The 12,596-nt window shown below is 34.9% G+C and overlaps 1 protein-coding gene across 8 annotated transcripts in view; it reads right to left on the bottom strand.

The window, feature by feature from the left end:
• The window catches only part of AKAP9 (A-kinase anchoring protein 9), a 109,933-nt gene that overhangs the window by 8,948 nt on the left and 88,389 nt on the right, over nt 1–12,596 (bottom strand). For all 8 annotated transcript variants that reach the window (XM_072033643.1, XM_072033642.1, XM_072033640.1 and 5 more), the window contains 11 exons: nt 9,834–10,922; nt 8,678–8,824; nt 7,794–8,294; nt 7,295–7,358; nt 6,403–6,521; nt 5,483–5,674; nt 4,401–4,592; nt 3,963–4,107; nt 3,000–3,219; nt 1,803–1,953; nt 280–948 (listed from right to left, as the gene is read on the bottom strand). In XM_072033643.1, coding sequence (XP_071889744.1) covers nt 280–948; nt 1,803–1,953; nt 3,000–3,219; nt 3,963–4,107; nt 4,401–4,592; nt 5,483–5,674; nt 6,403–6,521; nt 7,295–7,358; nt 7,794–8,294; nt 8,678–8,824; nt 9,834–10,922 — 3,489 coding nt within the window. The remainder of the gene's footprint in view (nt 1–279; nt 949–1,802; nt 1,954–2,999; nt 3,220–3,962; nt 4,108–4,400; nt 4,593–5,482; nt 5,675–6,402; nt 6,522–7,294; nt 7,359–7,793; nt 8,295–8,677; nt 8,825–9,833; nt 10,923–12,596) is intronic.

Below are 12,596 nucleotides of genomic sequence, written 5' to 3' on the forward strand. Positions count from 1 at the left end.
ACTAAAACACAAAGCGTGTGTATACAGTCAGATGCATTTCTCCTGCTCACCCTCTTTCTTACACATCTCTAGAGCTTCATTCTCAGAGGACATGCATGAACAGATTTACTATTCCAAAATAGAGCGCTTTCCCTTTTGCTGATGCCTCTACTTCAGCATATGCAATCTGCAGGCTATTTTATAGATCAAAGGCACAGATAAACAAAATTAATTGTACAACAGAATTAAAAGCAAAATTGCACAGTTCGATACCACACATCGCTCTCGGTGCTACTGTACCTCATTTTGATTGTGGCTTGGTGTTCTTTCAGTTTCCTTTTTTCCTTCACTCTCCTGCTTTTTGATCTGCAGTTCTTGGATTACTTCCTGTAACTTCTTTGTCTCATTCTCTAATTTATGAATCTCTTGCTCCTTCTGTCCAAGTTGCCACTGAAGGTCTTCTACTTTGGACTCCAGTTCATGAAGTTTTTTCTGTGCTGCTATGTTAGCATCTTGTTCTGCTTGCAATGCTTTCCTCTGGATTTGCCTTTCTTTTTCCATTTGCTGACTCACTTGCACAGATTCTAGTTTGTACTTCTCCATCTCACTTACTAACTCCACTATACGGTCATGCTTTTCATCCATTTGTTTTTGTAGTTCTTTAAGTAATTCCTCAGATGGATTAGGTGTTCCAGCTTGCCCCTTATCTTCAGCACTTTGAAGCTGAGCACATAGCTCTTTTTCTCTTTCTAGGGCACTGCTTATTTCAAGAGCTCGAACCTTCTCTGATTCAAGAAGCACCTGCAACTCAGAATTACGGCCTCGTTCACGTGACAGCTGGGCAGCACTGAGTGCTTCTTGGGATTCAATTTTCTGCTGCAGCTCACTTGACAGTTGTTTCTCTTGCTCCAAAAGTTTATTTAACTGCAAGTTCTGTTGTTTTTGATCTTCGAGTGAAAATTTTAAGTCCTTCCATAAGAAACAGAAGAAAAAGTATTAAATCAATGTGTGTGAACTTTGCATTACCTTCTGCAAATTGCAAGCAGGCTAGCTCTGCACACTTTGCTTTTAACAAGTTTTGCAGTTCACAAATTAATGTCAAGATTCTGAATACGCTTGATGTTGTAAATGTATTACAGGTGCCTTTACTCTAAAAACAGATCATCCTATAAAACAAGAAAATTTGTAACACACTTTTTTATAAGATGCAAACATCTATAGTTATCAAGTTCAAGAAAACTAACTCCTTTTACTCTCTAAAACTGTGACAGTGAGCTTCCAAGTTAAGATTTCAAGATGCAGATAAATCTATGCTGTTGAAGCGACTGTTTTTTTGTCTTAATGTATTAGGATACTTGCTCTCTCCCTCACTAAACCAGATACTGCAGAAGTACCAAGGAACTTATTAATGTATTTTCTCCTAAAGTAAACTTCTTAGTGTGGTTTTCATGAGGTGAGACTGCTGACTTTTAAAATGGAGACAAACAACTTATTTCCTCAAATGACATTCTAAAATAATACTACTTATGAGTTAGGTTGTGGGGGTTGCTAGTTGTAGCTATGTGAGCAGTGTCCTGTCCCCTTGAATAGCTGGGGGCTATTATTAAGAGTAGAATACAGTTGTAAAATTCCTACTTTTTTTTTTTTTTGCCACACAGCTTCTATACATCTTTCTTCAACTCTAAATGATACAATACTGTTGTTCAAGACAAAAACATGGAGTACACATTGGACTGAAATGTAAGTCAAGATTAAACGTTGACCAAAAGAATATTTGTACGTTCCTTTTCCTTCCATAATCCCAAATGACCTAGAACATTTACCTCAAGCTCTTCTCTTCGTCTTTCCTCGCTGCGTTCCATTTTAGCTTTTTCTTTTTCCAAAGCCCACTGTAGCTCTCTTGATTTCTTCTGTTCACCAGCCATTGTATCCTTGAGGATATCTAGCTCAGCTGCTTTTTCTTTAACTTCAGTCCTAAGAAAGAAATGGGCAATCTTTACATTAAACCATGGCTTTCATGCTACCACAGTAACAGCAGTTACTTGATACTTCATTTTGTGAACTGAGAACACTGCTTGTGTAGTAGTGTAACAATGAAAAGCCTATTTAGAAAAAGTGAGCTAATTCCATCATCAAAAAGAGTTGCACGGCTCATAAATGACAGAAGAAGTGTATCCGTACTCCTAACTTTGTAGCTGCCGTTCTCCATGAATTGGTGGCTCAGAGGTAGCTAGTGTTCAACTTAATCCAACCATTGGCCAAAACTTGAAAGGATGCAAATCAACATCTTGCTGCCACATATCTCGAAGGATTTTTCTGGGTGGGTGAATCTGTGCCCCAAATTTACACTTTTCTGCAAATTAGCATTTTTTTTTTTTGCAAAACAATAAAAAAAGGCAAAAGAATCTTGCTCCTGATGATCAGTAAAGGTTAGAAGGCAATCTGTAAGGCAACATAAATTTGAACTTTCTCTTAATTTGTTATCACTGACCTGAATGTTAAAATACTGTATACAGGCACACAAATTTACTAAAGACTTCAATAGTAATAGCTTTCCTGAGTGCCAAATATGTTGCCTGGTACCTCTGCTGTTGGCCATAACAAAGCAACATTTCAAGTCATATGAATTTCATATGAAAGTACTTGCTAAGTCATTTAGACTCTGCAATTTGGTCTCCATGTTACATTTTAGAAGTAAAAAAGCCCTTTAATAAATATGGTGCTATGGTCCACTTATTAGTTCGTAAACAGCAGTACAATGTGTCAAAATAATAAAAAAGATATTAAGGAGTCATTGAATCAAACTATGAATCAGATCATGTTAATCTATAGAACTTTTCTTTTTTGTCCAATGGAACAGAAGTCTATTTTCTGTTAGGCATGCTCTACAGAAAAACTGAGATGCAGTTACAATACATGAGATCAACTCCCTTAATAAAATCAGTATTATGACTTGGGGTGACTACAGACAAATATCATCTTCACTGTGAGCACTGAAAGGCTGACACTGAAAGCCATACCTGATGGTTTCTAGGTCCTTGAAGTGCTTGTGCTGTGCTTTCAGGGTTGTTTCAAGCTCTAGTTTGGCTTGAGCAAGTTCATTCTTCAGCTCAGCACCCATCATTCTCTCTGAATTCAGCTGTTCCTGCAGCTCAGCTGCTCTGTCTTTCACACTCCGGAGCTCTACTTGCATTTCAAGTATTTGTGACTGCTTCTGCTGCATGTTATACTCCAGCATTTCTAATGGGAGCACCATTAACAAGGAAATCAGTCTAGTAATCAAACACCACTTACTTGGTTCAAGATTCCCTTAGCACAAAGAATGACCACAAAGCTACCACTAGCAGTGATATTAAAAAAAAATAATAAAATCTTTAAATAGTGGGGTGAAAGTAAAACCACATCATTTCACTGGAATACATTTCACACCTTCCAAGAGATGACTTCAGGTCTTAAACTTATTTAAAAACTGTATGCAAACCATATCACTATTTATTGTTTGGATTATGACCAACACAAAGCTAGCTATGTAAGTATACTTCTTACCAAATATCTGTGACAGAACACTGACAGCATTTTCAGATCAAGAACAAAAATACATTTGTTCTCTGAACTTTTTGTTGCCCATTCTAACTGCTTAATTCACTCATTATCATCGACTATCTGATTTTGATAATTTCAAAGCTGTTGAACCTAAACACTGAAGCACAGAAAATAACTTTAAAATACAAACTCGATTTTTATAGCAATTGAAATTACTTCATGTCACTTTTAATTTGATACAAGTCCTAACACCAAAGACTACATTTTTATTTTTGAAAATCACTCCAATAAGATTGAAAAAGATGAGAAGTAAGCGTGCTCAGAATCTAAGCTGAGCATCAAAATCGGAGAGCAAAAATGTCAACAGTTCTCCACCTAAAACTATATGAGCACTGGCACAAAAACATGTAGAAATCAACATAAATTACCACATAAATCACCTTGGCTTTTTGAATCAATTTCTTGTTCTCTTTTTGGATTACTTTTCATAGTGTTCATCTGAGCATGCAATACTTGAATCTCCATTAGCAAACTTCTTCTGTCGGCATGCTGAAGACAGTCCATTGCTGCTCTCTGATTAGTAGCCTAGCAGGATTGAAAACATACCAGATTTTGTTAGAATATCTGTGGTGTGTGTATAAAATTTAATGATATATTCCCAGTGCATATATATTCAAAACATTTTCAATTAAGTCGTGATTAACACAATACTATAATACTAGAAATAATTCTCTTTTAAAAAATATTTATTTATTACTCTGCTAGACAGCAAAACGATAGAATCAGAAGAGATATATATACTTTTGAGTGATATATACATTAAAAATTCAAGAACTAAAAGACATAAACAAGCCTCAACATAAAAATACTTCAGTCACCTGCTCTTGTAGTCTGTGCTCTAACTGATTCATCAACATCACTGCATCTCTTGTGCCTGCAAGTTCCGCAAGTTCAGTTTGAAACACAGCAAGAAGAACATTCTGTTCCCTCGCAAAAACCTGTTGAATGGCATGCAAGAGTTCTCCTCGCCAGTCTGAGTCACCTTCAGGAGATTCTGAACTTGCATAAATCTACAACAAAATATAATACCAATTTCAACATTTAACAGAACTGAAAGAATACACCAGGAACAGATACGCTATCATTTATGCAAAGTGTGTTTTCTCACTGGAATATTGAGCATCTCTGGCAATATATTTCATTTGTAAAATGGATACATTTTATTGCACACATTGATTTCTTCTGCATGTACAAATGCTCAACTTCATGAAACTTGTCCCTGCATTTTAGATGGGAATAATTTAGTTTTTATAAATGAAAACTTAGCCCAATATAGTTATTATACATGCCACTGTATCACACTATCTCAATATCATTTTAATTTTCATAATGTTGCATGTATGTCCATTCTGTTTGTAGACTTGTACAGAGCTATGTGATAGTGGGCAGATACTGTGTATGAATATTTAATTTTATAATGATGTAAAGTTGATCTCTGTACTGCCCCCCCTTCCACTTTGCATGTTGAAGAGAATGCAAAAGTAATGGAAACTACCAACATATAACTGAAAGTCTACAGGTTTGCAAGTCCCAGTAAGTCTCTGGTTAATATTAAATTTTATTTTATATTTTAAGCAATTACTTTTTTCTCTTTTCTCTCACTATGGTACCATTGAACAGCTACTGGAAACATGCTTTCAAAATAGAATTATTTTTAAAAGGTCGTTCTGTACGGTCAAAACCAATCAATGCATAATCAATCAAAACCAAACAAATACAAACTGTAATTAAAGATGTATCTTATTAACAGAAAGTACAACATGCAGTTTTACTGCACATTTCTGAAATCTTGCCTTGTAGTAATGTATTTATACTATTTAAAGCTGAATTATCAATGTGCTTTACGTAAAGTTCTTATAAATTATTTCTGATTTAGAAAGACTCATGATATTGTTTATACCTCAGTGTCTCTATGAAGTTGCATTTTTGAAATCAGGTCTTTCAGAGATGAAATGGTGCTTAGAAAAGCTTTCCTTTCCTCAAGCCAAGAATCTGGTCCTTGCTTAGGAGGTGACATCTCTCTCTCACCATACGGAAACTCAGTGAGAGACAGCACCTGTACACCTTCATGATGGACTGCTCTCAGCAAACCCTAAATAATACAAAAAGAAATAGGTCGTGTCAGCTTTAACAATAATGGTATTTCATACCTATTGGAATACTGGTACTTTCTGCATTGATCTGTATAAGGAAACTACTTATGTTTCCTCATATTAATAACAGAAATCTCACTCAGTTCTATATTAGTCAAGCAGTGGAACAAAGTTCTGTAAAGCTTTCAGGCAAGCTTTGCAATTCATTTTTTGAAATTACAATTAAGCTAGGTATGATTTGTTGGAAAAGGATCATCTTCCCCCCCCACCCCCCAGTATAATTAAAAGCATGATATCCTTATTGTTTATAATACACAAATTATTTTTCTTTTGTAATATAGATATTATTCTACACCTATAATTATAGAACCTATAATTGTGTAATAGATTATCATGGCATTATTACGAATACACAAGAAATACAACACATTATAATAAGAGTTAAATTTTACATATCCATAATTGAGAACAAGCCTACAGCTACAGCTGATGTTTAACAATCTAACATGAAATTCTGAGAAAGATTCCATGTTAAATGAAATGGTATATCACTGTGGATCAAATGAAATGTGTATCACTTCTAAACATTTTAAAATGTATTTAAATAGCAAACACTTTACAAAAAAAAATCTAAAAGGCTCACTACTCACTAATTAAGCAGTAAGTAAGCTTAGCTTTTTGTACTGTCACTCTTGTTCCACAGTGAAAATGATCAGCCCTATTTTACCTTAATTTTTTGGGGAAGTAAATCCGTTGAAGTTTCACCTTCATCTATTCCTTCAGATATTGTGTCAGATCCCTGGGTCTGAGCAAGATACATTCCTTGACTCCAGTCTGAACTGGAGTCTAAAATAAAAGGAGAGAAAAACATTAAAGCAGGATTACTGTGAAACTTTGAAGAACAGACATCAAAAAAAATTTTTTTTTCATTTTGTTATAACAGGAGGTTGCATGTCACCACAGCCGATTCTAAACCTGAAGACTACCTGTTTCATAGTTTTTCTTTTTCAGTTTCAAAGCAGTGACAGCAAAAAAACAACAAACCAAACAACAAACAAAAGCCTAAAAACCCCTCCAAAATGTGAAACTTTAAAATCCTGGTTTACTTTTAAAAGAAAACAACTTATTTGCACAAATGCACCTGTTAAATGACCCTTCTTAATATGCTTAGTCTTTGCCTATTAAAAGGATCATATTAATCATTTCTACTGCTGACTGACAGCCTGTACCCGTCATCACCTCTCATTGCCATGGAGTTGTTGCTTTGAATTCATCAAGACATGATGAAGCTATGCTGAAGAGATGCTGCAATATGTAAGAAGAATATAGAAACTCCAACTGGAAGAAAAAAATTAGCATCTGACACTTTGACTCAATACATCTTGAACTGAAAGATTACTGAAAATTGGGTCAATCGTGTCATTGTTCTTCTGTAACAGTTCAATAGAAATTGTATGCTCAGTGCCTTTTTTTTTTTAAAGTGTGATAGGGTGCAGCTTTGATATGGGGAGTAGTTTCTTTTGTTACTTACAAACTCTTCAACAGTAAACTTACTACTCAAAAAGCAAATTTAATTTATAATGGTGACCATCTGAAATCTAAAAAACCAAGCTTCTTACCACTAGAACCTCCATCTCTAGCTTGATACGGTGGAGAACGCACTAATCCAGAAATTGGGATACCCTGTATTTAGAAAAGAGAACAGTCAAACCTTGAATCACCTCACACCCACTCCCAGTAAGGGTGCTAATTCACAAGAGCATGGAATTACATGATTGTTTCTTTTTAGTTTTCCCTGCAACAAAAGTAATCAATATGGAGACTAGAAAGATGGTGTTCAGTAGTGTGACCTACACTTGCCCCTGATTCACAGGGCAGGCCACGTTCAAAACAGTAGCACAAGGAAGCATCTGATAGTCGAGCAGATTCTCATACTTAAATTGTTGAGGAAGTGGTTCAAAATCTCTCCCTAGGCCGTGGAAACATCAGAACACGTAAAGTCTTTATATTAATGAGGATTAATGGTGGTTCACACTTACAATTATAATGGGAATTTCTGTAGCAGGAAGAAAAGCAGAAAACAAGGTAGTTCAAATGAACGTAAAATAGGATACACACCTCTTTAGCTCGTAAAGTCTCTATGACTTCCTTTAAAGAATTACATTCATCAGTTAATACTTGCACTGCAACAAACTTGTCTCTTTTTAGTGCTTCAGATTCAGAGATATGCCTTGTCTCCATGTCCATGATTTCAGCAGCATGAAGTTCTTGCATTTGGTCAATTTTCTCATTAAATTCTCTTATGATCTCTGCAATCTCTTCTGAAGAACATCCACTTTGCAAGTCAATTTGAATTTCTGCATTTTTAACAGGCGTTGGCGAAGTTTCAATATAGCTGTTCATCTCCACATTCTTGTCTGTCTGTGAAGATGTACTTTTGCTAATCTGAGCAGACTCACTCAACAAATCACACATTATTTCTGCATCTTTTTTGCTTTCAGTTTTTGCCATTTTCTTGTCCTTTCTCACATAATTTGCAAGCTTCTCTTCTACTTGAACTAGCTTCTCTTTGACTTTGCACAGATCTTCCTGAAGATGTACCAGACTTGCTTCTTTTACCTGTAAATATGGAGAATCTGAGTTGCAGTCATGAAATACTTCAAAATATACAAAATCTAAACAATTGTGAGATCTATACAAATTGCAACTCAGTTAAGTCCTATTTTGAAGTGGCTATGACACACGGTAACAAGTCTCATCTCTGATAAATACAGCTCTGGATCCACTGTTGCATTATAGTGGACTGTAAAGCTCTCTACTTTGGCATTAAATGTTGCTTAGGTCTACAGCATCAGCTCTATTCCACTGTAGGTACTGAGTAATCATTTTTCTTAGTGGCATGCTCAGTTAAAGATTTAAAAAAATCTAGCACGCATAACGGCTATTATAAATCCTGTATAATCATTTGCTTTAAATATGTTATAGAACAATCTGGTTCTTACTGATAGTTGTTGCTGAAGTTTTTCTGCCTCTTCTCTGTAACTGCTCAGCTCTTCCTTAGCAGCAGCTGCCTCTTCTTTAACTTTCTCTAGTTCAAGTTCATTACTAAGTACATTTTCTTTTTGACTTTCCGTGAGGTGTTCTCCTACCTACATGGTAGCACAAGATACGGAAAATGGTTAAAAGAAATCTTACAAAGAAGCACTGATCACTTTCACATTGATTTACTAAAGCAAAAAATGAAAACACCCTTATGGAAAACAAATGTATGTTACTTAGCTTAACACATCTTCTAAAAATTAATACCGGAAGATCATTTTCCTAGATTAACTCCCCACAAATTGGTTCCTGGTTCCATGTGGGAGAAAAAAACATCTTCTGACAGCTTACTGCAAGCAGAAATGGGCTAGACCATCCAGAAGCATGGGGAGGAAGGTAAACACCCATGAGAAATGATGTCTGATAATATAATTGAATTGAGACGTATGACATTCATTCAATCTGCATTTTGATGAAAGGTCTTTGAACCCTTCCTGATCCAGCACTGGGTTTCTTTGGACTTAGGAGTTTCATCAACCAAGTCCATGTTTTTTTTTTTTTTAATTAAAAGCTGCTATCGGGCACAGTCAACTGTGAAGGTTTTAAAATCAGAAGCAACATACCCAGTAGTGGATGGATGTACACTGGTAAAAGTTACCAATAGGAAATGTATTTGGAATCAAGGAAGGAAAGCAAGCAAAAGTAAACCAGAATGAAAATGTACATAGACAGACAAAAATGTTCAGACAAATTGCCATCACTCCCTTATCCATTCTGAACCTTCTCCTAGAAGGTTTTAAACATTTTGATTTTTGTCTCTCTACCTCCTTGCCATATAAGTGTAATTCATTCCATTCCATGTCAGTTCAAAGTAGGAATATGAAAACCCATGTTCAAAATTCAAAATCAATTAATGCAAAATGGAAATCGATAGTAGAGTTCACCTGAAATAACATCTTTTTCTTCTTTGCAACCCCTCTGCAATAAGAGAAATGAATATCTACCCCACACAGCAGAAAACTATCGCTAATTTCGTTAAGAAGTTTTTAATTCATTATAGTTCATACAAAAAAAATGATTTTAGTGAAAACAAGCCAAAAGAAGAATGCTTATAATTACCACATTTGTCTGTGTTCCTTCTTGCTTAATGTATTTCTGAATCTCTCTTCTGTGTTTCTCTTGAACCTCTTCTAGTAATTGCTGAAGCTCTATTAGTCTTTCTTCTTTCAATTTAGCTTCCTTTTGTGAAATTTTTACATTTTCTTTTTCTAGCTCCAAGTTATGATTTACCTTTGCCAGTTGGTCTTCCATCTCACTAAGCCTCTGTGTTAAGAGTGATAATTTTGATTCCATTTCATTTTCAGTTATACTACTCAAACCCTCCATTTGGGGATTCTTGCTTGCTTCCTCAACATGTTTTGAAGCTTCCTGAATTTCCTGCATGAATTTCCCTTGCTCTTGAACTGCATTTAGCTGAACCTGACTCACAAGAGCAGCTGCAACTTTTTCCACTAGTATTTTCTCTAGTTCTACTATCTTATTTTTAAGTGCTTCTTTTTCAGCTCTGCCTTGCTCTTTTAGGTCTTTTATTTCACTGTAGGATTGGCACAGTTCTGAATCTTTTTCCTTAATGCATGCCTGAAGCTGCTGCAGTTGTACCTCCATCTTGCTAATGGTGACCCTTGTATTTTCATCTGAAGACCTGAGCTGGGTTTGATCTGGCAATTCTATCATCTCACTTGAGCCTTCATCCACTTTCTCAGTTTTCCCATTGCTCCTGTCTTCTGTTTTTTCCTTGTCACTTTTCATCAGTGCAGATTTATACTTCTCTGTTACTCCTTCATGTTCTTTTTTTAACATGTTTATTTCTTGCTTTAGCTGGTTCATTTCTAACTTAGTTTCCTCAAGCTCATTCTTTGTTCGAGATGCCTCTACAGTAATATTTTCTACTTGCTTCTCCAAAGCTTCTTTTTCTGCTATAACTGTTTCAAGTGTATGTTTCAGACTGTCAGCATCCTCATGGAAAGCAGCACTGTCTGCAGGTATTTTTTGTTCAATATTTGCCAGTTCCTGCTGAAGCTTGTCAATTACATCGTTCAGCTGCTCTATTTCCTCATCATTTTTTTTCTTCACGCGTTCTTGATCACTTTTCAGACATTCTACCTGGGCTTCAAGCTCTCGTATATGCTCATTTTGCTCTTCAAGAACCTGAAAAATGAAGAATAAAAATATTAGTAATGGGTAATTATTAAACTTTCTGTTAAATCCAGTTCCAGAACTTCATGGCAACAGTTTAATCACAATTTACAATGTCTTGTAAAAGAAAGTATGTCACCAGTGAACTTTGTCTCTTGTAAAGCTCTATGAGAATAAAGACATCTTCACACAGGATTAATAAAGTAGCCTGTGAACTCTATTTGTAGGTGTGGAAGTATCAAATGAAGTGAAAGCATTGATAATACTCAGATGTATGCTGAATACAACAGGTTATCAGATTCCAATAGAACAAGTTTTGCAAAATTCGTTAAAAAACTTGCTTGTTAAATTGTGATGGGAGTAACATCTCATTAGAGCGTAGAAGAATACTGAAAAATCATTTAGAAAGTCAAAATAAAGACAGACCAGATTACAAGTAGCAAGAATCTAAGAAATTAAGTGTATATGTTAAGAGAATGTCTAGGTATCTGAAATGAACAGTGCTTATAAACTGGAAAGGAAAAAAGCAGAAGGAAAAGTGTCAAGAATATTCTGAAAGGGAGATTATAGAATGAAATCACTTATGATACATTATGTGATACCTTATGGTACCTAAAATAGCTAAGAACAGTAAAAGTGTTTTTTTTTTTTTTTTTTTTTAAAATATTATGAAGGAAAAAAAAAGATGACAACTAAATTTATTACTAAAGTAGCTGCGTTTTTCCCTTTATCTCTCAGCATTTCATTATATTTAGTTAGTTATACAATAAAATGACTTTGTAATAGTTATAATACGTTTAAGAATAAATGAAAAAAATGACCACATAAAACAGAATGGCTAATTTGCCATCTAAGAACATATCTTTAAAACTCCAAAGACTGAAGAAAGCTCAAAACCACTAAAGAAAATGTGAACAAGGCATTGGTTTCAGAAGAAAAGTCCTGCTGACTGTAATCCAGTGAGTGTAACAGTTTCTGTTCTTTGTAACATAATGGTGTAAAGGGCCACATAAGGCAAATACAGCAAGTAAAAGAAAAGCACTTTGTGGCATGAAGATGTATACAGGATTAGGAAGGGATTAATTAAGGATGATCTATTCTTTTTTTTAATGCTGGTATCATAACCAAGCCAACAGTAATTATTTAATGTCCTGGAAAATACGACTGAGTAAGAAGATGAAATTAAGAAAATGGAACTTCACACTCCAGGAAAAGAACCAATCATTAAAATGAATTATAACTAAATCCTGGGTATTTTCCTCTAGACAAGGAATGTAATGGTCACTGTATAAAGCAGAATAATTCTAGATTCTTGAAACATGATCTTTCCTAAATTCATTTCAAAGTTTTGTCATTATTCACTGAGGTTCATTACAAGTAAAAATAGCACAGGAAAAACTTAGTTAAATTATCCAGCTCAGTCAGACACATTGAATTCACTGAAAGTGTTCTGCTAAACATTCAGCTACTGAGGGGTAGCAGAACTTTGATTCTTATCTTACTTTATAATATGGGCATTGGGAAAAAAATCTTGTGGACTAAAAAAAAAATCATGTTTAAAATTGTAAGAATGCAAAATTTTTCCACTGAGGAGATGTAATGTTTTTTCTACAGAACTTGACATTTAAGGCTTGTTTCTGCTACCACTTATAGCAACACAAAATATGTAGTATATCCATTAATATC

The sequence above is a fragment of the Anas platyrhynchos genome, chromosome 2, assembly GCF_047663525.1.
Source record: "Anas platyrhynchos isolate ZD024472 breed Pekin duck chromosome 2, IASCAAS_PekinDuck_T2T, whole genome shotgun sequence".
NCBI classification, from domain to species: Eukaryota; Metazoa; Chordata; class Aves; order Anseriformes; family Anatidae; genus Anas; species Anas platyrhynchos.